This window comes from Rhinolophus sinicus, chromosome 16 (assembly GCF_057876585.1).
Source record: "Rhinolophus sinicus isolate RSI-liver-muscle chromosome 16, RSI-T2T, whole genome shotgun sequence".
Taxonomy (NCBI): Eukaryota; Metazoa; Chordata; class Mammalia; order Chiroptera; family Rhinolophidae; genus Rhinolophus; species Rhinolophus sinicus.
In genome coordinates this window covers 131,660,241-131,684,286 of record NC_142516.1, presented here as the reverse complement: position 1 = coordinate 131,684,286, position 24,046 = coordinate 131,660,241, and the positions used below count along the sequence as shown (strand labels likewise).

Sequence of the window (24,046 nt, the reverse complement as noted above, 5' to 3'; positions counted from 1 at the left end):
AATATGACCCACATGTGTAATTTTAAAATTTCGAATAGGCACGTAAAAAATACAAACTTAATGATACATTTTATTTAACTCAATATATCCACAATAAGATGTCAACATGTAACATGGAAAAACTTCAAATAATCTATTTTAATTCTTTTTTTTAATCGTACTTAGTTTCCAAAATCCAGTGTAGTTTGACTTACAGCATGTCTCAGTTTGGACTATCCATTTTTCAGGTGATCAGTAGCCACCTGTGGCTAGTGCTACCTTATCAGAGAGCACAGGCAGCTTTAGTCTAGTGTGAGCGCAGCACATGTTTAGTCTTGAGTCTCCAATGTAGCCAGCTCTGGGCACAAGGAGGGTGTGGGGACAGAGCCCCAGAGAGCAGTTTCCAGGCTCTCGGCCTCACATAGAAAGGTGCTGGCTCAGGTAGTAAATGGCCATCAACTGTGATTGCATGGCCATCAGCTGTGGCTAGTTGGCTGTCAGCTGTAACCAGTGAGCCATTGGCCACTAATATAACTGCTGTGGCTACGCTAGCAGGAAAATGGGGGCTAGCAAGAAGATGGTGGCTGGCAAGCGCGGATTGCAGTTAGGATGGCAGAGTGCAGGTTGCAGATTGCAGAGAAGTGGACAGCAGGTTGCAGACAGTCTGGCTCCTGCTTCCTGTGTCTCCAACCCAACCGCCAGCGAGAATGTAGTGAGATGACTCCCCTACCTATGTCTCTGTGGGTGTTCCTTTTTGGCCTCACCATGTCCTGCGTTCTTATGTGGGGAGCGGGACTAGAGACCCTGCCTGTCACCCTGCACAACAGAGGGTCATAAATGTAATGAGGAGCCAGACAACACAGAGACTAACACAGTTAAATACTATTATTTGTCAGATGATGAAGTTGTAGTTGCTGTGGGCAAGTAGGAGATGCGTTTTGTTAAGGAAAGCACTTTTGGCTGTACTGTTGCTTCTCAAACATTAATTTAATGAAATGGGATGCTATTATGTTGGAGAAAAGGCTAAAGTTTGTTCTCCAGGTTGTCTTGAGGTAACTGGAAAGCAAGGACAATATTCTTTCTTCTCTCATCGTCTTTCCAGACCCCAGGAACTGAGATGGAATTTCCCGTTTTGCTTTAGGAAAATCACTTTGAGCAGAACCTTGCCATCAAGGACTTCTTTTTGGGAAGTCTCCATTTACCTGGCACACATAACTGGTTATCTGTAAACTAGGGTTGTCAAAGACACTAGGAGTAATTGTATTCAAATGTCTTTGGACTTGATAATTTCTATTCCTGGCAAAGTGATAAAACAATGACTAGAATAGCTCTTCATGGTGTGAATATAATAGATGTTTGTTATAGAGATACAAAGTTGAAAGATGCCAGCTAGCCATCAGTGGTGGGAGGAACAAGGGGATTACAATGATGGGGATCATAGTGAAGGATGTGTACAGGAACGACTGGGTGAGCATGAAACACTTAAAAGTGACATGTTATTTGGAAAATATTTAAATCATCAATAACTCATAGATCTAAGGGATGTGTAATCCAGGTGATATATGACTATGACAAGTAGGTGTATCTTCATTTACTAGGTCAGGTTTCTTTGAATTACAAGGTCAATTTCCCCACGCCACCATCATGGTGTGTATGTGTGTGTGGCTCCCAAAAAGGCATCAGAAGACTGATTTCAGATTTCAAGCCAATGAGGGCAGAGGTGGCACAGGATTGACGCAAATTGAATATTGTTTCATCATTAAATTGTGATCTTGGATAAGTTACTGAACTTAAGTTTTTCATTTATAGAGTCACTATCTCCTTCAGAGTTGCAGCAAGGATCAATCAAGATAATGTGTAACCCAGAAGAGTGCTTCCCCAAAGCAGGTAAGTATTCAATGAATGTGAGTCCCCCACTCTCGCTTATCCACTCAACATTTATTGAGGCATTTCTCTATAAAGGTATCTTGAGGGAGACCAAGATGAGTAAGACAGGCTTTACTGTGAATTCATTTCTAAGATGCTTTTTATTTCTAACATTCTACGACCTTATGAAAATGGAGGTAAAGACAAAAAGGTCCTAGTGACCTCAGTCCCATTATCGTTTCACATTTTCCAGTTTATTTTTCTTAGCTGTGTTTTTGAATCAATTTGATTCCACTTTTTTTCTCCTTATTTTCTTTCTTCTTTTCCTCTTCCTGGGACATCAACCATCTAATTTAACCTTTCATCCTTTCCTACTACCTAAGCCTTGAAAAATGCAAATCTATCACCAGTAATTGTCTTTAAATGCTCCAATAGTTTGCAAAAACAAAGAGGAAAAGAGAAAGATTAAAAAGCCAAATACCCAGAGGAACAAATTTGATAAACAATCTAAAACCTAGTCTACTTATTCACCATAAGTGCCATTAAGCTTTTAAAACATTCATCCCTGTAGTATAAGGCCCTGAATTATGAGAAAAACATTAATGGATTTTAAAATTGTTTCCTTCTGAACTTACTGTGATTCTTTGGGGGGATAAAAAAAGACAAAATAATAGAAAATTACTGTTGCCTGGTTACTTGGCTCTGAAGAGAAATAATGCCCATGTTCCAGTTTAAACGAATTCAGAGTAGCCATGACAGCAATCCCTCAGCAAACATGCTGTCATATTTGGCTTTTGAAATGTCAATATGGATTCTAGAACTCTAGACCTGGGGAGGACCTTTAGAGATCATTTGATCTTTTATATAGAAAGAATGACATTTAAACCATCCCAAACAGCATAGAATCTCCCCGATTTCTGAAGACCATCAGAGAAAAAAATGTTATTCATGCTAATCCCTGGATTTATTTATTTTTGATTTGCAGATAACTACTTCTTCCCAGTTCAAATTTTAGCCAGTCTTATCTTAAGTAAAATCTTTAAAAATACTGTATTCTGCAAGCTAATTTCCTCTTCTTTGGTCTCTGAGGAGCTAAAAAATACTTAGCCAACCATTATGCAACTTACATAAACGTAACGTTGTTAAATTTCCCTTCTGCCTTTTCTGGGGTCATTCCATGAGCTTTATTTTTTAACTACTTTTATTCTTTTGGTTTTAGCATTTTCTCTCTAGCCTTTTCAAGTTTTTTTCTAATTAGAGCCCAGAACTTGGAAATTCTGACTCTCAACAGGGCCAAATCAGCTTATTTTCTACAAGTTACATTTCTGTAGAGATATATATTCTTACACCATGTTTGCTGCGCTGCAATTCATTCCCTTTTTCCTCTATGTTATCCTATTTGTACTTTTATTCTGTTATTACATGTCTGATTTTCAACTTAGTGGTACCCACTTAATAGTTGTGTACTTTCTAGCCTGTTTTTCCAGATGATTGAAGTTATTTTTGAACACTTATACATGCTAGGCACAGTGCTAACTTCTTTACGTGCATTATTTCATTTAATCTGCTTGGCCTATTTTATAGATGAAGAAACTGAGGTTCAGAGAGGTTAAAGAATTTATCCAAGACCTTATACCTTAGAAGTGGTAGAGTAGGGATTTGAATCTTGGAATCTAACTCCAATATTTACATTCTTAACTTAGCTTTTCAATTGTAAGTTCATATTATTTGTGTAGTAGTGATGTAGCAATATTTCACTGTTGAGTTCCCAAATGATGTATGGGGATTTTTTGAGTGAGTGCCGGGATTGTGTCTGGTGAGACTGAAAAATGGAAACACGGACCAAGGAGAGGAGAGGAGTTTTTTTTTAAAAAAGAGGATAGTTTATTGAAAGCAAAGGGTCAGAGCTCCCTACCGGGAGGGGGTCACAAATGGGGGTGCCCAGTGACTGAGGCAAAAGTTCGTACTTTTATACCTTCCCTTGCCTGCTCTTACATAGTTCTCCCCAAAAGTGCACTGGCTGTGACTGTAAGCCTTCTAATGGAATTCATCTATCAGGTTTGTCTTGTTTGCCCATCCTGAAGGGATTGATGAAGTAACCCATTCCTATCTATCAGATCGGCTCCTTTGTCCAACCAAAAGGGATTTATGAGATAATTTATTAACCTCAAGGTGCAGTCTCATATTTTTGTCCTGGAGTGAAGGAGACATTCCAGACCTGGAGTTTCAGGATAAGGCTGGTTTTTCTTTTTGTTTATTCCACCAGGGAACTCCCTGTCTACCTAGGAACATGCTAACTAAGTAGGCTCTCAGACCAATAAAGTTTGGGAGCATTAAAAAACTTGAGCATCTTTTCCGAGTAGAGACTGAGACTTTCTCCCTGAATTGATATCACAATGAATTTTGGGTCAACTGATGATATCTCTGCCCTTTGGAGCAGAACTGCAGTGGTGTAGGGATTCTTTAAAACGATAAATCTCTGCAGCACCTACCAAGAATTATGCCATGTTCACAATTAGTTGCTTATTGTTTCTACATTGATTGATAATGAGGATATATATTCATCTGAATATATTTTGAGGGCAATTTTGTACTTAACTCACTAGGCAGGGATTTTTTTTTATTTCTTTATAGCACCTATTCTAATATCAGCTGTTGTTAAATTTCACTTTAATAAAAAAGTAAATACAAAGACATTTTATTTAGCAAGACTGAAAATAAAACTAAGACATAAATTCACACCTTTAGTGTTATCCAAAACAGTTCCTCCAGCTCTGAACCCAAGGCAATTAATCCAGCATATTATTCATTTACAGAGTGATTAATATAACAAGAACCATTTCTCAGTTACAAAGAGGTTCATTAGGCCCTCAGGGCTCTTTGAAAGTAGAATTAGTTTGATTATTCAATCACCAACTTACACAAAAGTAGAAATAAAAAGGAACAGAAATACAAATATAAAGTGATTGGCTATTACCTCTTTTATAAGCAAACAACAGAAAGTAGCTAGATCCCTACTGAATAGAACTAAAGAACTCATGGTTAAGTTCACAGACACAGAGTAGCCACTAGTGAAGAAGATACAGATGGTCCCTCACTTATGATTTTTTGATTTTATGATGGTGGGAAAGCGATATGCATAATAAATTACATGAGATATTCAACATTTTATTATAAAATAGGCTGTGTTAAATGATTTTGCCCAACTGTAGGTTAATGTAAGTATTCTGAGCACGTTTAAGGTATGCTATGCAAAGCTATAATGATCAGTAGTTTAAGTGTAATAAATACATTTTCAACTTAATGATATTTTCAACTTACAGTGAGTTTATCAAGACGATCACTATATTGAGGAGCATCTGAACATTTTACCCTCAAACTTAAATAGATAAGTTGGTAAATATGACGATCTTATTTTCACGATTTCACTATTGTACACTTTATAAATGATAAACTTACTAGTGTTGAAAGATAGACCCATAGAAATTGCAACAGATCATTTATAAAACACCTACTTTTTTGGATCAATAATTCAGTAAGTCCTCACTTAACATTGTTGAAAGGTTCTGCAACTTTAAATGAAAAGATATAATGAAACCAAGTTTACCGTAGGCTAACTGATATAAACAAGAGTTAAGATCCTACAGCGTCTTATCAACCTTATGACGAAACTATGTTGAATGAAATGATGTTATTTGAGGACCTGCTGTATTGCTAAATTTCTTTTAGTGATTTCCACCCCTCCCCTCAGCTTAATGATTATAGATCTCTCCAAATTTATTTTATTTTAGTTATATAAAAATTATTAACAAACTTTGGCTTCCTTGCAAACATTCTGTCCTTGTATAAAAAAGTGATTAAAAACAGTTCTGAATATGAATCACTTCTGCAAAGTTTAATGGGTGAGAAACATTCAACCAAGGTGACTTTTCCTTGGGAAATCCTACAAAAACTGAATTTTATAAACAGTTACTTATTTTGATAGAAGTTCCACTTATAAATAGCAGCCATGACTTTACTGCCTACAAAATTGCAGGCTGTCACATTTTATGTTTAGAATTCAGATGTTAAGATCAGATTTTCTAGTATAAGAAACAAAGTCACACACACACAGATTGGTTAGTTGTCTCATGCTAAGGAAACAGCTGACTTCCATGATCTTGCTATTCAGGCAGGTACAGACAGCCATTGGATTTAAACAAATGGGGACTACAGCTTTGTATTTTTTTGTTTAAAGAGGAAGCGACGTTAACATCAGGAGGGGCAGGTGCAGCAGGACTTTGCGGAGGCTCTTCTGTGCTCAGAGTATTTAGTGCAAGGGACAAGCTATCACAGGATGTTAGTGTTACAGAGACTTGCAGGGTAAGAACCTGAGCAAATGTGCTATTCCTTGCTCCTTATTCTATTGTAGAGAAGTACCGTAGTGTTTTCTGAGGCCCAGGTGTCAGTCTGAGTAGAGGGAGCAGACAAATATGTAAGTCAGGGTCTTGGATGTGACATGTTGCTCCTAACAGGTGATTAATGGCATTAAAATGAGAGGAGGGTCAGTATATCTTAATAATGGATACCCTATGCTCTGTTGGTCTTGGGAGACTGACTGCCTTCTGCAAGGACTTCTGAGCATCTTCAAATCCATCAATCACTCCCAGGGACACTTGGCTGCCTGCACAAAGTGTGACCCAGTGATTTGAGAATTCTAATCCCAAGAATTAGAACAGAAAAGGGCAACATTTGAATTAAGAGGAGTTAACATTGTTTCTTCCTAGGCAGGCTGAATGACCCCAAACTTGCTACTTAGAAGCAAGCTGGCCTGAGTTCTGGGGCCATTTGTTAAATCAGAAAGAAGTCTGGGAATGGGACCACAAATGAGGTAGGGATCTGTGGCAGGAAGTTGCATTTAGTTTCACTGAGGGAAGAGGAGGTACAGCAGGAATATATTTGGGGGGCGGGGGCAGCTAATAACAAGGCCAAACCCTAAGCCAGAGCTTGTCATGGAGAATACCAACATGCTTGCAAGTTAACTCCAGATAGCTGCCTTCCACTTAACAATTTGATACACAACTATGGTAACTCATGGGCTGTACAGGCTGGATCCCCCACCCTCACCTCCAATTCCAGGATATAAGAAGATCTTTCTTTCGTGTTTGGTCTCCCCTATCCCAAATCTCCCAGAGTGACTCAAACTTTTCCTAATTAGTAATGAAAAAGAAAACCTGGACAGAATTTGACGCAGCCGTTCCAAACCAGGGACGTGGTCATAAACTCAGAAACAGCTGTCTCTGAAGATTGAACACGTAGTCTGACTCCTATGTCACTGCCTGGAGTCCTGGATTTAAAGACACGTGCTACTTAGAGAAGGGGCTCCCTTCTCTGACTGACAGACAAATTTCCAGCACAAGCCATAGGCATGAAGATTAGGAAATCTTTTGGATGACCTTCCTTTCTCTTCCAGAGGAGCTCTTCAATGTAGAATCTCCACAATGAAAAGACACTTGATCTCAAGGAACAAACAGGTACTGGAGTGGCTAACAGACATAATGATCCCACTTCAGCAGCTATTTAAGACACTTGAGTTGTTTGTTCCTGTCTTCTTGATGCTGACTGGAACCAACGAACAGATGGAGAGGAAACAAAAAACAAAAAACAACCAAATCACAGAATAGGTGAACAATTTTAACAAGAATTGTGTGGTGGTGACCAAACCCTGACTCTGGCAATGCAGTCAGAACCACCACTTTAAGCCCCAGGGGAAGAAGGGTAGAAAAGCTTGCAAAACGTAGCACCAGTTCTTCCTTACGAGGGCTCAAGAAGCAGGCCTCTAAAATAACTCATGTATGCACTGACAAAAACGCCGGGAAAGCCAAACATTCTGCAGCTGTTTCCCCACGGCTCTCCTGGCAAACTTACAAGCACGTATTTGCTCAGTTGTAAGCCTCACCCACAGGCATCTCCCACCTCAGAGGCAGGGGCAAGAAAACTAGACCGCATTTTCCCAAATAAGGAAAATCAAATCACCTACAGGCAACATCCTCTATTTCTCCCACTCCTTAATGATAGCAACCCTAATTAAGCCAGCTCCAAAGGTCTAAAATTAGTGCCTGGAGGTCAAAGGTCAAACACATGGTTTACAAATCTTAACACAAGTCATATAACCTACTTACCTGAATAAAACCCCAAATCATCAATCCCTGCCCTCCCCTTCCCATGGGAATAAATTTAAGTCCATTTCTTCTTGGTTCACCATAGTACGTGGAAGACAGTCAAAGAAGGAAGTGTAGGAGGGAGGGGATCTTGGTTCATCATTAAAAAATAAAGATCTCTTTAAATGTCATCTGAGGTTGTATAAAATTTTTTTTCAGTTCTCCTCAGTGTCTGCCTCCAAGGGCACATCTTCTAAGCCAAAACTCAGCTTGTCAGCTAGCCCGTCAAACTGCTTGCCCAGATTGCCTGCCGAGTCCACGAACATGTTAGGGATGTCTTTGCCAAAGTAAATCTTGCTGTTGGAAGCAATGGCCTTGTACTTCATCAGCTGCAGATATTCAGGGGTCAGCTTCAGCTGTTAAAAAAAAAGGAAAGACGACTTCGGTGGAGCCAGATTGGGAAAACTCTGGACGGCACCCCTTCACTTTTCATAAGGAGGGTCTCTGTCAAAAACATATGCCCTCTCTACTTTTCCTGGTCTCACTGTTACATTAGTAACAGGGTAACCACTTCTCTTAAGAGAAAGTAATCTCAAATCTCCAAGGCCAGAGCTGCAAGAGTGTTAGGAGTCTTCATGTTTAACACAAAAGCCACTCTTCTATCAAGGCACTGCTAAGGAAAGGGAAGCCCCTGACCCATAGGGCACAGGAGGCCTTTGGGTGGCGGTGGGCATCCAGCACCACAGTTCTCACACAGTATCAGCCTAAATCCAAATGTGCCTTCTCTTCACCAGGTGGCACAAGGCCCTCACCTTATTTGCTTCCGCCATTTTCATAGCAGTGTAGCACTCAGCATCCGCCTTTGCCTTCTCTCGGGCCAGAAACGCAGCATCTGAGGGGAAGAGTGCAGTGACTGAAGTGCAGAGGCTACCAGAAGACTGGGTCTGGGCCCTGTAACTTCCCCCCACTGCCTATGTGACCTTAGGGAGACTGCTCTTTTTTCTCTGTGCTTTGGTTTCCTCATCTGTGAAATGGGAAAAAAGGCATTTTTTTCCTGTTTCACAAGTTGTGACAATCTGCAAAGATGAAAAAGTGCTTCAACAGCCTCTCCCTGTGGTGAGGACTAGTTAAGAGCAAGTGTGTTTTTGTGCCCCACATCTTCTTTGACAGTATTATCGAGACAAGCACTGCCACCCAGAGACACGTGCCGTGTCTGCATGCATATTCCTTTTGTAGCCCATGTGTGGGAAGGGACTCGACCTCAACCTCCAGTCTCAGAGCTTCTCACCTCATCCCCTTGGGGCTACACAGCAAGAGAGAGATGCCAGAGAAGGCTCTGCACACAGCCAGAGGCGGATCCACCCTCAAACTGAATACCATAGACATAAAATAGTTCAGCCCCTCTCTAACTTAATTTCCCTTTTATTTCCATCTATCATTTCAAGAAGGTTCTAATTAATAGCGGTTATGCTGGCATGACTCTAAGAGAATTACAAGCCATGGTCCAGACTAACTAGCACCTGTTTGGATTAAGACCTATTTAAACTTCCACTATGCAAGCAATATACTTTCACGATCTGCTGAGACTAGCTTTCTGTCAAGTTAATGCAAAATTTTTGATATTTACTTCCTTGCCTTGGGAATGAAGCCAGCTTCATGTGAATAATATTTGTAGCAAAAAGTCTGGGAAGAAAGGTCAGTCTGTGGGTGGGTTCTCACCGCACACCCTCGGTATGACCGTGGGGGAAGGAGCCTATAGTCTGGCTGACTTAACTGGCCTTAGCACCTGATGACATGTATTTATAAGAAGTAAATACGTGTTGTTTTGCTAAGAGCTCCCTAATGAGGAGCTGCTGATCTGCAAAACCCTAACTGGCCTCTCCATGGGCCCCTGCAAAGCCTGACATGCCCCATAATGAGTGTAATTGGACACACATTTTGTAACTTGAAGCTGGGCTTTGGGGTCCCTTTTTGTCATAGAATTTGCTTGATATAAGACACCATGTGAAGGAAAAGGTGGGTGGTGGGAACGAGGTGAGGGCTGAGGGGCAGGGAACTGAAGGGGAACGATATTCAGAAAAGCCAGCAAAGGGACACTTCTCTCCAGCTCCAACATTGTTGGTGCTGTAAAGGTTTCTTTACACCTGGCTTACTACCTACAGGGACCCTGAGAGCTATGGTGCTCACTGACTTCTGAGGAGGGGGTAGGTAAGGCACGAGGGAGAGAGCTGCTGTTTTGGCCTAGCTTCTTAGTTTACTTCCAATGCCAGACTCCAAAACATATGAGCTCCAAAACAGCAGGGACTCTGTGATTTCCCTTTTTCTTATGCCTAATGTAAGAGTGCCTAATGGCACGCAACTAACATTTGTTGAACGAATGAATATCCTCTGAAGTGGACAACTTATAATGCTAGCCTGGGCGAAGTCTCCGTCAAAGTCAAAGCACAGAGAAAAAGTGATGTTCCAAGGAAATCATGACATCTTAGAACAGAGATTAAAGAGCAAAGAAATGAGTCTCCCACCCCTTTGCCACAAAGTGGGGTCTGAGGAAAAGTCAGGCATTGATTTCACTTCTGCTCACCTTCAATTTCTGAAATCTTCTTCTCAGTTTCCTTTTCCATCACCTTCTGTCCATAGGTGATTTCTGCAACCTGAGCCACTTTTTCTGCCTCTATGTTATTGAAGTTGAGAAAAGGCTTAGAGCTCTGGTATTTTCAGAGTTTGACTCAGTTTCACCTGTCATCTGAGTCCCTGATGCATGAGTGTGCGAAAGCTCAGATGGAGAGCCACTGGCCCCAGGAGGTACCCTGACAGGCACTCACGGGCAGAGATGGAGTGTACCAGTGAGTACAAACCATGACGTCCATGCAGGACAGCAAGTGGGGAGATGTGGGGGCAATGGAGGGAGTCGTTTTTCTGATGAAAGCAAGGAACAAGCCTTAACCTCTCCTAAATCACAAGGGTATTCTCCCAAAGGAATATTGTAAGGAATAGGGACTCTCTAAAAGTTTCTTCCTGCCACTTTGCTTTAGGAAGGAGTCTGGTTTGTTGCTAATAGTCTAGTGTAGGGGTTAAGAACCCAGGTTCTGGAGCAGAGTTCTTGGCTTTCAACCACAGCTCTGCCACTTACTTGCCATATGGCTTTGGGCACGTTATTTAACCTCTGTGCTTCAGCTCACAAAGTGAGGTTAAAGATAGGGCCTCCCTCACGTGCTGGTTGTGAGGAGTGAGAGAATTCACATGGTAAGTGCTTAGAAAAGTACATGGCTCGCAGTAAGTGCTCAATAAGCGTTAGGCATTATCATTATGAACTACGAATTAACAGGAAGGGCTCCTTTCATTTAAGAGGTATGTGGAAACTCAAAACTCATTGCCCCTGGACGTGATCCGACAATTTCAGCCTTGCTTCCAGGAGGATGAATGCCACTCCTATGCGTAGTAAGGGTTTGGAAAACCATGTGGTCTAACCCTGCCTGAGGCTTCCTGGAATCTTCCCACCATCCTCCCACCATCCCCAGCCCTTCTGTCCCAAAAAGGGGATCAGAGAACCACATTCAGACCAATGAGGGCCTTCTTCCGCTCTGTCTCAGCTTCCTTCTCCACCACTTTCTGTTTCTGGGCTGCAATGAGAAGCTTTGTCTTCTCGCTTTCCCTGAAGGGAGAAAAAAGGATGCAATTGTGAGGCCGCTATGGAAAAGTTTCTGAGGCACGTCACTGTCCCCTGGAGAAGCCAAACTCTTCTGTTGAGGAGAGGCAAACTCTGATTTCTTACTCTTTCCTGGAAGGCTGTTCAACGTCCCAGGTAAAAGCGGATCTGTTGCAGGCAGTAACATGGCTCTCTTTCTCCAGAATAACCATTTGTGGGAAATAAAGCATAATTTACTTTAGTAAAATGCACTTGCCTGCTCACTTAATCGTACTTCCCTCCTATCTTCTTTGGCACGAGCCATGAAGCACAAACAAGGCCCCCTGGCCCTTTTAAAAGCATCACTGCTCAAAAAGGCTTCTCAGTGGCTCTCCATCATAGTTACAGAGCCCAGGTGATTGTCCTGACACGCCTGCTCCATCCTACAGTGCAATGGGCTGTGACAAATACTCAAGAAGGGGAATAAAAGCCTGGCACAGCTTCAGTTAACTCTGGGATGGGATGAGGTGGGAGAGAGTGGTGGTTACACTTTAGGCAGAGGGTATACTCACATCAACTCATAATTTCTGCGGATTGTCTCAGGTATATTTGGCTTAGTCACCCGCACAGCCTGGAGAAGGATAAAAATAGCACCTGATGGGAAGGTGAAGGTGGTGAGGGACCTAAGCAGCTCCTATTGGTCCTAGATCTTCCTGCGCAGAAAGGACAGCCCTTGGAAAAGGGGTAGCACCTCCCTCAGGGGACGCTCCCACGGTGGCAATGCTTACTTGGATGACAAGCCCAGGGGCCATGGAGGTCAGGTCCTGTTGCAAAGCCAGTTTGAGATTTTCATCAATCTGATCTGGAATCAAGAAAGACAGGAAAAGGAGACATCACATTTTCTGGGCAGGGTGGCGGGGAGCATAGGGGCAAAGTACAAGCTAAAACACCAGCTCAAGAATGCATCTGACAGGCAAAAGGTCTTCCCAAGGTAAAGTGCTTATCAGAGCCCAGAAATCTAAAGATTCCCGGCAAGACTTTCGGAGCAACAGGGCTATGCAGTCCCTTGACATAGGCTAGATGTGAGAATATCCTTTTCTTGTGGTCTCAAGGTAGAATCACCTAGGTTGTTGAAAATACTAACCTTGCCCAAAAGGGAATAAGCTTTAAAAAGAAAAAGAACAAACAGTTCTAGCACATTTCTTGAGTCAGGCGGCAGCCTTTCCCCAGAAAACAGGGGCAAAAGAGAAGGCAGGCACCAGTTTTCATAAAGGAGGAAGGTGAAATGGCTATGTTAGGTATTTTGAAAATGGCCGAGCACATTAAATCTAGTAATTTTAGAAGTTTCTGAAAGAAAAACAGATTCGGATGTCAAGGAAAGCCCCAAGGAAGACTATTTCCATTAGGAACTCCATCAAATAACACAAGGGGAAAATAAAAATTTACAGTTCTGGAAACGAGCCCAAGCCTTTTGATGTGTTGTTTGCTTTGGTCCTGATTCCTTTGTCTGGAATTCACATGTGAGTCGTTTCATGGACGACTGTAGGAAGAGCTATAACTGACTTCCTTCTAGCTGTGATCCCAGGACAGCAGCAGCAGGCTGCCTTCTCTGGCCTAGGCCTTCTCTGCTCTGCCCCCTGCCTATGAGATCTTCAGTAAGACCCTAAAAGGACACCAAGAAAAACACTCAGAGGCTGGGACATCTAAACTCAATCACCTCCCTTGCTGTCAGCTGCCATCTGCTTTTAAGTGACCATTCTTGGTCACCTGTGCCCAAACAGGAGCCTCTGAGGAATAGCACGTCAAACTCCTGCCTTTATAGATGCCCAAACTGGCACCCATGGCATCTCAGAGATTTGCTCAGGCTAGTTAGCAGCCACAGTAATGAACTTATTTAGTTATTATGCTTTGATCATTAGGGTTTAAAACAGTGCTTTCTTCAACTGTCATATCAGTACGCAAGGGATTTTAATGTTTCTATGTATTGGATATACTCTCACAAGCTTCTCAGTAGTGAGGGAAAAATGCCCATTAAGTCAGTACCTTGCACCTGCTATGGGTCTAACAATTTGACAGTTAGACATAAACATTACATTTCATATTTTCTAATGTAAATAGGATACCCATCAAACTTTCAGTGAGATGGCCTGTAAGTTAGTAATAACAGTTATTTATCAGACCAAATTATATCTGAGTGAAGGTGGAAACCTGAGGCCGTGGGCTAGTAACTTTCTAGGAAAATTTGGAAGAAATATTTTGCAAGGTGGTTTCTTACCAAAGTAATACTAGTAATAAGTTGTTTGTATGTTATAGTTATGCTGATAAATGCTGATTAAATAATATTACTAAGTATATACAAAGAGGTTCTTTAGATAAACTTCTGAACAAGTATTAGATACTATTTTATAAAATGGCCAAAGAGGATGCATCAGAGATGAGATGCATCAGATGCCAGCAGTGATAGGAACTGTGCAGTGAGAGAATTCCCTGAGAGGAGGGAACTAGAGAAAAAACCTCTGACGTTTAAAGACTAGGATTAGGCACTTGAGCATCTCCTTTACAGATGCAAATATCTTTTAAGCAAAACAATGCTTCCTGGCAAGAATAAACTTTAAAAATAAAAAAATTTCAAAGCAAATACATTTTCCCAGTTCTTCTGTACAGGAAGCTATACTTTACTAAGCTACCAAGTTTATCTCTAAGACAATAAGACGTTTTCTAATGCAAAGCAATTACACATTTTAATTTCTTCTTCATGGAAATTAGAGATACTTTGTCTTTTGTTGTTTCAAATGCTTTGAAATGTTTATAATGGCACAAGTTCTAAACCAATGGCTAGATTGGTTTAGAATTATAAAATTCTATCTGTTTGAGGTAAAAAAAAAAAATCAATAGCAAATTTACCAAAATTTTCTTTTGGTAAAAAGAAATTTACCAAAAGCACACTGAATCCAAACCCAATAAAAGTATCTAAACCCTGTAGAGTGAATTTAGATTCATTTTCTACTGCAGAAAAATTAAAAGTGATTGTGGTGATTTCCTAAATCTGAAACACAGTGCAAAGGCTGTTTGCTTAATAAAGGTCATTGGCACCATCAATGATTTCTCCTTCTAAAAAATGTTCTCAGAGTCCTTTTTATGAAGATTCTGGGGGGTGGAGAGGGGGGGAATCATTGTCTAGTCCTAGTATCAGGAACAGTTGTACTGTGGGTTGAAAAATCCATTTACTTTTAGCACTAGCTACTGGAAAACTTCTAGCAGTAAGTTTAAATAGAACATTTTACCACAAAAGAGCTTTAACATTTACTGAAATGCTTCCTTCCTTTGCTGCTGAAGTCAGGCTATGTTTACTTTGACCAGGAAAACAGGACAAAAAGTGTCTACTTAAGCACATGGTTCCCTTTTGTTTTAAGCTTTTTCCTATTCCTTTCTATAGGTATAGGGTAAACAAACCAACAAACAAACACACACCACAAAGGTTCTAGGAACTATAAGTAGCTATGGTCCTTGTCTCACTTCTAGAATTAAATATGAACTGTACCATTCTCATCACCCTTTCCTGGGTGCCCCTCATGCAGTGTGATGTGGTGAAAGCATACAATGTGAGAGCCAGGAGAGGGAGGTTCCAGCTTCCGCTGCTACCAACTAGTTCTATGACTTTCTGTCTTTGCACCCTTGTCTTACACTGAGGACGCTGGGCGGGATGGTCTCTAAGGTTCTTCTAGAACTGAGCTTGTCTTCATTACGGAAGGATGTCTTAGGGACCATGGAAATACATTTCCGTTCCAGTCCTCTAATCCAGGCCAGAGTGAGTCTTGTGGTCACTGCTATTCCTGTGCCCAAAGCTCCACCGTTCCCACGATCTTTGACTGTCAAAAGCATTTTGCAGGAATGCCCTTTGTGACCAGTTCCTGAGCACTGGGGCCTTTAACACCTGCTGTCCATCAATACCCATCCTACTCTGGGGGTCAGCAGTGGGCAGCGGGGGAAGCAGGGCTGCTAAGGCAGGCTGCGATGACGAGAGACTTTCTTACCGAAGAGCTCTATGTAGACCTCTTGAAGCGTATGCACACTGCAGAACTGGTTCAGTTCATGGTGAATCTTGTTGAAGATGAGGGCCTTGTCATAGTCAGCGGTGTAGTTCTTCACTATGTCATACACTGGGAGGCAAGGAGAGATTTCAGAAGAAAAGGCAGGACTCAGACCTTTCTCAGACAGCAGTTCTCCCTTCCTGCGGGACTGCGACTGATACTAGGGTGGCATGCTGGGGAAAGCAAGCTGGCACTGAGGGGAAATTGGAAACACGTACCTGCGTTTGGGACCAGGAAGTTCACCACTTCAATTCTGTCAAAGTAGATCATCACGCCACCACTATTAGAGGAAGAATGGACAAAGAAGTGACGAATAAGCTCTGGAATAGAGTGCAGTTTCCTAGGTGATGGCATAAGATTGGGACTTAGCAGAAAAGGAAAAATCATGGGAGGTCAGAAGGCATGTCAGATCTCCTAGTAGGAGATCTTCAGAGCTTATAGGAAGAATACAATCCCCTGAGAAATCACACCTCCAAAAAGTAATTCTGCCAAGAAAAAAGCGAAACTTTTGAGATGCTAGTAAGAAAATAGTTCACATTTTTTGAATCCACAATGCCATTTGATTAAAGCAATCAATTGAGGGGAAAAGACTAAAGTCGAGGAGTTCTCAGAACTTAAAAGGCCACTGGAATCTATGGTGACTCTTCCTCATTTTGTCTTCACCACCACTTTAGTTCAGCACTTCCCTTTTCCTCTAAATATTCATCATAAAAAAGTTTCAAACATTCAGAAAAATTGAAAGAATAGAACTAACATCCATATACCAACACCGAAATTTAACAATTGTTAACATTTTACCTTATTGATCTACTTTTTTTTTCCTGAACATTTCAAAGTCGTGATACTTTACCCCTTAACACTTAAGCAAGCATCACCAAAGAATAATGACTTTCTCCTACATAATCAAAAAACCATTCCCAAACCTAAGAAAATCAGCAATAATTCCTTAACATTATCTAATGCCCCGTCATTCAAATTTCCCCAATGATTCCTATTATGTACTGAGTTGCGTGCCCTCCAAAATCTGTACGTTGAAACTCTAACCCCCAATGTGACTATATTTGGAGACAGGGCCTTTAAGGAGCTAATTAATGTTAAATGAGGTCATGAGGGTGGGGCCCTGATCCCACTGGACTGGGACAGGAAGAAAGGAAAGACCCCCGAGATCTCGTTCTCCTTGTGCATGTACACAGGGAAGGCCATGTGAGAACACAGCTAGGTAGCCATTTGCAAGCCAGGAAGAGAGGCTTCACCAGAAACCAGTCCTGCTGGCACCTCGATCTTAGACTTTGAGCTTCTATAACTGTGAGAAAATAAATTTCTGTTGTTTAAGCCCCCCAGTCTGTGGTACTCTGTTATGGCAGCCCTAGCTGACTAACAGTGTTCCATCATGTCTTTTATAGCTGTTAGTTTTGGAGCAGGTTCCAATCAGGGCTCAGTTTCCTTTTCAACCCAATACTCCTCCAAATACAACTTCGTGCTGAGATCAGCCCAGTTCTCCTGTGGGACATCCCAGTTTGCGATCTGTCCGAATGCTTCCTTGCAGTGTTGTTTACTGTGTTACTCTAACCCAGTGTAGACCTTTCCTTTTCAGCCAGACCACTATAGTGGTGTCATCTTTGGATTTCTTGCCCCTAAGCCCTCCCCCACCATTAAGACATTCTCCATAGTTAGTTATGCTAAAGTTATCTTCCTCTATCAAGTCATTTATTTATCTGTGAAAAGCCTTTAGAGGATCCTCACTCGAACAGGAAAAGTCCAAACTTCTTATCTGGCATTCCAGGCCCTCCCGACCTGTCTACCTTCTGTCATTTTCTCTACTGCACTCCACACCAAGTCAAACTAGAAAACGGGACTAGGGGGCGGGAAATTGGTACAACCAAGAAGCGTTGCCTCTCTTTTCACCGTCTCTTACTGCAGCCAGCCAGATAGCCCTTTCTATTATTTGGGCTTAACAGCCTTATTCCAGGCACCTTACCTGGTTCCACAAGGTACATTCTTCACCTCATCTGTTTGCAGTGTTGTCTGGAAATAGAAGCGACAAAAATGCTGTAAGATGGGCAGTGACAAACAAAGTAACTTATTTGCAGAATCCCAAATGGTCTTGTCCTTGAATACTTATTTGGGTTGAGCTTTGTTTTTGTTAAACATGAATACCCCATCAAATCCTCCTGACTTACAGAGTATGAGACTAACCAAGCAAAGGTACCCACTCAGCTTCGTTGTAAGTGAACCACTATATGAACGAGCTGGGTAATAATGGTTTAGTGAAAAAAAGACCCTGGACTAGGAGTCCTAAGACCTCTTCCATTTACTGGCCCTGAAATAGCAGATTCTTTGCTTAACCTATCTCAGCCTATACAACCTGCCCAGCCCATTCTCAGGATTACTGAGACTCAAATGAGATACTGTGCATGAACGTACTTTGAAAACCATAAAGCAGAGTATATGACAGAAGAAACTTACAAGGAAAATGCTGATGAGGTATCCTAGGATATTGGACATACTTCAAAGATGGCTAGTCTACCTTAGCTAGGCTTTAGATCTGGCATAATTAATCCTACTCGTTTCCCTTCACCAAGTTTAACTTCTCCCCTCTCCACACAAAAAAATTATGTTGACATCTCTGAAGTTCAAATAAGAACCAGCAAAATTATCATGTTTTATTTCCATTTATTTTGTCAGCCTGTAATTTAACACACACACACACACACACACACACACACACACACACACACACCCTACTTTTCCTTCTATACATTCAGAATGGATTCTTCTTTGGCTTTGAAGTGAAGAAATAATTCCCAGCTGGGGCTGATGGGCCAAGGCAAGGACCTCATTCAGCTATTTCAACAATCAAGTAAAGCTCCAGAATAAATGACCCATGAAGCCTCACTTTTTATATACAGATAACATATTATTAAATGATTCCTTGACAAGGCATTATACTCATCCAATGGCTAAATAATTCCAAATCATACAGTAATTAACACCCACAATCTGTAATCATTGAGCCACACAAGCCAAGTGTACCTGCACAGACTTATATGATGTGATGAAAGGAAGCATGAGATGGAAACCAGGGCCGCTGGTGGAAGTCAGCAGGGCACCACCTCTGCAGAGGAGGAAGACAGAGGCAGGTTCAGTTTAGCAAGAGGTACCTATTACATTAATACTGCTTGGGCCAACTTTCCCTTCAGCCCCATAAATGTTTAATATAGAATGACAAGTGCCAGAGCCAAGTTGACAGATCCCTTTCTTCCTCCCAGCTAGAGCCTAATATTCTAGGAAGCCTAGTGGTAAAACACAAAACCATTATTCATGCTTTTACTATGAGAAAAATAGGCACACAGGCTAAGTGGAATAAAAACAGCAGAATCTGTCTATACTGAGAGGAAGTCTGTTTTACTTTGTCATATCCACTGAGCTTGTGGCAATCCATTTGGGCAGTTAAATATGGTAATACTGTTATTAATGAACTGTACTAATGTTGGAGTCCAGTGACATCAACAACCAAAAGAATAATTTTTAAAAAAATTTTATTGGGAAATATTGGAGAACAGTGTGTTTCTCCAGGACCCATCAGCTCCAAGTCGTTGTCCTTCAATCTAGTTGTGGAGGGCGCAGCTCAGTTCCAAGTCCAGTTGCCCTTTTCAATCTTTAGTTGCAGGGGTCACAGCCCACCATCCCATGCGGGAATTGAACCGGCAACCTTGTTGTTGAGAGCTCGAGCTTTAACCAACTGAGCATCCGGCTGCCCCTCCAGAAGCTCAGTTGCAGCTCGTTGTCTTCAATCTAGTTGTGGAGGGTGCAGCTCACTGGCCCATGTGGGAATTGAATTGGCAACCCTGTTAGTCAGAGCTCATACTCTAACCAATGAGCCATCCCGCTGCCCCAAAAGAATAAGTTTAAGTACACTTTACAAATCATTTTAATATATATATATTTTTGGCAGTAGAGTTACTTTTCTAATCAAGTTATACGTAAATGATAATAATATTAAAAGCCTTTTATGGGGACTTATAAGCAGATGGTAGCAAGAAATAATTAAAGGGGAGCGGGAAACCCAATCAGACTTTTAGAACTTGCCAGAGGCAATCAGAAATAAGTATCACAGGGCACATATAAGAAGAGGTCATAAAAACTTAAAGCAAAAAGTTGGTTATGGAGGCTACTAAGAGGAAAGTAACCCAAGATTTGTAAGTGCTTCTTTGCTTTACATTATAAAGATACATTTTCTTTTTTTTAAAGAGAGCAATAAAAGTGACATAATGGGCTCCTTTATTGTAAGAACCGCTATTCTAGAGCTTGCCTTGATTGATATAAATCAACCTTCAGGCTCTTTCATTTTTCCTAATGTTAATTTTAAAGAGTAGGTCTAAATTTGTAGAGCAGACTATTGTCTCAAGTTGCCATCAAGAACTGGTACTCATCAGAGGTAACCTTGTGGCACCATGATACCTAGAGGAAAAACAATGTTTCAGAGATGATGTGCACTGTTTTTCTTTAGGTTTTATCTCTAAATCTCTATATACGCGTACATTTATTAATTACCATCCATAGCATCGACTTAGACTACTAAATTTTATATTTACATTTATGTATGTGTATGTATATGTTTGTATATATATGTATACACACACATCTGTATTCCCCTCCCCATGGTCACTAACACAAAAGCTCAATCTGAAAGACGCCCATATTCAACAAAATATAAACATAAATATTCAGCAGAATCTGCTCGACAGAGATTAGGAGAGTCGTTTCACAGGAAGTTGCAAGCTTCTGCCCGTGTCTGCCTTACCTGTAGTATACCCCAATATGTCCCTCTTCTATCTTGTGCACAGCTGAGAAGAGAGATGCACAAAAGAAACTGGCAGCCACAGCCACAACTGCTCCCAACTGAGCCATCAGTGACCCTTTATCCTAGGGAAAAAGATACGGGAAACATGTATGCTATGCCATGTAGGAGACAAACTACGAGAGTGAGAGTACCTCACCAAGCTGAGTCCCCTGCAAGTGGTCCACAATTAGCCTGTAGTAGTATGAACACCAGGCTAGATCTACAACTCTCTTCACCCTTGCTCCCAGTCAGCATTCCCATTCCTTAACTGTGGAGTTCTATTTCCTGCCTCATTGAAGCAGCAGTGGTTCTGGATACAACTGTGGCCCAAGGGAGAACCAGTGCCAACTGGGCAGCATTCAGAACACAGCCTTCTCTTCCTGTGAACCCCAATGTGCTGTCACTGGAGCCACTCATACTAGTAAAAGAGAAGAGAGGCAGCTGCAGTATGTTGGCCCAAATTACAGGGGAAGTCAAATGACAGGCAGTTGTGGCATGTAATTCTGGTCAGAGCCTCCCAGTCCTAATTGCCTGCCACTTCAAAGGAAACCATTATTTACTCCTTTCAGACGCTGGAGCGACAGAGACAGCATGCGAGCAGTTTCAAGGTGGGATTTTCTGGCCTTCCATTCAACTTCCAGTTATTGCTTTGGCCCTGAACGGAAGAGGGCTTTGAACGAGCCTGAAGCCACACTCCCTCCCACATACCTGGCTGGTACTTTGCACCTGACAGGGCCCCAAGCCCATGGTTAGAGGAAAAGGAAGTTCCCCAGGCAAGGAAGACTCGGGACTCCTGGGTCCAAATGCGTTCGGGCACCAGGATGCGAAACAGTTGGCATCCAGAGGCTCATTTCCTGAACACTGAATGATCTGGAAAAACTAGGGTAACTGACAGCAACGTTTACAGGCGTGCCCAGGCCAACACGCGGCAGGGCGTGGATTCTGCCTCCTGGGTCTAACAGAAGTCGGGCGCAGACATCTTGGAGGCGCTTCTTTTACCGTGGAGGCCTCCAGCTACCGATTTGCAGCTGCGTCCTTTGGGCAAATGTCCTTCCCTCCCGAGGTCATCCCCGCTCCACCTCAGGTCCCTTCCCTGCCCTGTCCCGAGAGAAGGTCGCGAGTCCCAAGCGCCCTGGGTAGGAGCTGGGGCTCCGAGAGCCTCCGATCGGTCCCGCCTGGGGGTTTGCGGCGAAGGGAAGGGACAGAGAGGGGTTGCTTTCCCGCTCCAGAAGGAGAAGAGGATGCTGGGGCGGGGACCCGGGAGAATCGCTGATCAGCGGTGGCCCGGAGCCGCAACTAGGCCCAGTGCGCGCACTAAGGGGCGGGGGACGCGTACCAGGCTGTCCCTGCAGGCGCTCCGTACTCGTCCGAAACCCCGTGCAACCGCAGAAACCGCCACACCCCTCAGCCCGCTACTTCCTTCCGGGCCCGTCGCTTTCGATGACGCCATTAGTTCACGCGAGGGGGCCACACCCCCTTCTCTCCCTAATTCGTCAGCCCCGCCCCCGCGCTCCGAAAGGTCAGTGTCCGAGGATGGCCGCCAGGGAGCGCCCGTGACAAGGTCCGGACGGTCGGGTTCCCGGGTCTAGGATTTCAGGGGTGGGGGTGGTGCGGAGCGCCTGGGGAGTGACCTCCGGGAGGACGCGAGTGGCCGCGGTTGCTGACCGTGCCACTTTCCGGGGTTTTGACTTTAGAGATTGCTCCAGATTCCCCTCCACATTGGATGCAGCCTGTTGTTTTGTTTTTTTCCGGAGCAGGTACCAGCGATTTGCAACTGCTCTAGTCCTCTGCTCGCTGCTTTTTCTGTAGCACCATTGAATCAAAACACATCTTTTAAATGTGCGTTTTAGCACCATTAGTCGCTAATCAACAGTTCTTACTTTGAACTGTCCTTTATGCTTTTCTAGGAGCTTTGGCCTTTGAGGTCCCTATAGCATCATAAAGTAGATTATGACGGAATTATTCCAATTTCAGTGGACAAAATCTAAATTTAGTGGGGTGCGAGGGTAACAGTGGATGAAAGCTTCCTTGGCGCTTCCTTAACGTTAGGAGCTTAACTGCCTTTGCAACTCCTGTCACAGATCACAGGGGCTTGTGCACTTCGTTGTCCCCTGGCTAGACTTAGTTCCCTGAGGGCAGGGACTGCGCCTTCCCTTCAGCATCTGGGGTGCTTAGGTGCTCAGTAAAAACAGACGGAAGGCACAGAGGAACCAGGACCAGGACCAGGACCCAGGCTTTGTGTCTCCTTGTCTAAGGGCCTCGTGTCCACAGCCTTCACCGTTCAGCAGTATCATTGGAGCACTTTAAATTCAGCCACTGAAATTATTTTGTTTGTAGAAGAGAAAGAGTCCACTTAATTATAGCCTTCAGTAAATGAAAAGCTTTTACACAGGGCGATGGCAAGTTGGTGGTGTTTGTTAGATTTAGGGCACAGGACAAAGGAAAGTGTAGGTTTCCCAGGCGTGGTTGCTTGGGATTCTCTTAGGATTCACCCTGGGTTTGTTCTGGGTGAGTTTGTGTTGGGAAGTTTCAACATATATGGCCTCTCCTCTCCCCACAAGTGTGGCTTCTGAGAACTCTCCCCACCCTGTTACTGCAAGACCCCTTCAAACCACCAGTTAGCCAATCTCCTGATTGATCCTATCAGAACTTGTTCAGTGATACAACTCAGCTGGGCGTGCTTAATAAATGTTTGTCTTATAGTTGAGTGAATGAGTAAGAGAAATGGAAACACTGGGGTTTATCACCCCAAGAAATGAGGCTTAGCCTGAAGCGTAAAGGGTTTAAATTAGTTATAATTTAATAATTTCCTGACTATTAAACTTGGGAATGAACTGTGAGAGGAAGTTGTGAGATTTTATTCTCAGGAGGCTTTGTACCAGGTCTAATTGTTTAGTTGTGTTCCTGCCTAGAGGCAGGGGGTGGACTTCAGTAAATTGTGTATGTTGCTTGTGGGGCTAATTGTGCAGTGCTCTGATGTGGTCTGAAGCCAACCTCCAAGTATGTTGGTTCTGGGGCCTCTTGTGAGGGGCTCTGGTGCAGGCCCACGTCACCCACTGTCTGTGACTAGCTGGGGACTACCTAGTAGGAGCTCCAAAGTGATCCCTGGTTTTTTGATGCCTGTGCTAAACCAGGATTTACTTGTGGGAGGCCATGCTTCAAACCGAGGATGGCTGCCACCAGTACCAGGCCTGGAGTAGCGCCGCAAAAAGCCAGGACACCCTGAGGCCTGCTGCCAATTGCCAGTTCCCTTAAGGTTTAGCTACTGATAAAGCCTCATGTGGTATGCGAGTTGGGTGAGTCAGGGTCTCAGGGTGTCACTAGGTGGGAACATTTGTAATCACCAGGTTAGTGTAAATTCTGGTTTGGTGCCAGTGCTGAGCCTGGAGCTACTCAGCAAAAGTCTTAGAGCACAGCGAGGCCAGTTGCTGTCCGCCTGGGGCCTGTGGACTGTAATAGTTTTCCAAGAAAGAGTGCAATGTGGGGGTGGGAGAGGGATGAG

The 24,046-nt window shown here is 42.8% G+C and overlaps 1 protein-coding gene and 1 long non-coding RNA gene across 9 annotated transcripts in view; one reads left to right on the top strand and one right to left on the bottom strand.

The window, feature by feature from the left end:
- Positions 1-24,046, top strand: part of LOC109456102 (uncharacterized) — a 51,888-nt gene that overhangs the window by 432 nt on the left and 27,410 nt on the right. For 2 of the 5 annotated variants that reach the window (XR_012495518.2, XR_012495515.2), the window contains exons 2-3: positions 1,789-1,866; positions 21,114-22,105. This is a non-coding gene — a long non-coding RNA (uncharacterized LOC109456102). Of the gene's footprint in view, positions 1-1,788; positions 1,867-21,113; positions 23,841-24,046 lie in introns of those variants that run through there. The other 3 variants (XR_002138809.3, XR_012495517.2, XR_012495516.2) reach the window with 3 other exon arrangements.
- Positions 4,528-22,002, bottom strand: ERLIN2 (ER lipid raft associated 2). Of its 4 annotated transcripts, none has more exons than XM_019748141.3 (12): positions 21,881-22,002; positions 20,506-20,627; positions 18,735-18,816; positions 17,680-17,726; positions 15,920-15,981; positions 15,645-15,770; positions 12,399-12,472; positions 12,183-12,241; positions 11,546-11,637; positions 10,567-10,656; positions 8,798-8,877; positions 4,528-8,401 (listed from the first exon to the last, which is right to left on the bottom strand). In XM_019748141.3, exons 1-12 carry the CDS (start codon positions 21,992-21,994, stop codon positions 8,201-8,203), a joined length of 1,149 nt encoding a protein of 382 aa, XP_019603700.3. In that variant the 5' UTR covers positions 21,995-22,002; the 3' UTR covers positions 4,528-8,200. The 4 variants fall into 4 exon arrangements, with proteins under 4 accessions (XP_019603700.3, XP_019603703.1, XP_019603701.1 ...); XM_019748144.3 differs by lacking the exon at positions 21,881-22,002 and adding an exon at positions 21,544-21,682; XM_019748142.3 differs by lacking the exon at positions 21,881-22,002 and adding an exon at positions 21,253-21,385.

Bases quoted from the DNA above. Each gene is read 5' to 3' on its own strand.
- ERLIN2 (XM_019748141.3), bottom strand. From the start codon at position 21,994: ATGGCGTCATCGAAAGCGACGGGCCCGGAAGGAAGTAGCGGGCTGAGG. The intron at 12,473-15,644 runs GTAAGAAAGTCT...TCTTGATTCCAG, and splicing joins GGTCTACATAGAGCTCTTCG to ATCAGATTGATGAAAATCTC. The intron at 8,878-10,566 runs GTGAGCAGAAGT...TCTTCCCCTCAG, and splicing joins GAAGATTTCAGAAATTGAAG to ATGCTGCGTTTCTGGCCCGA.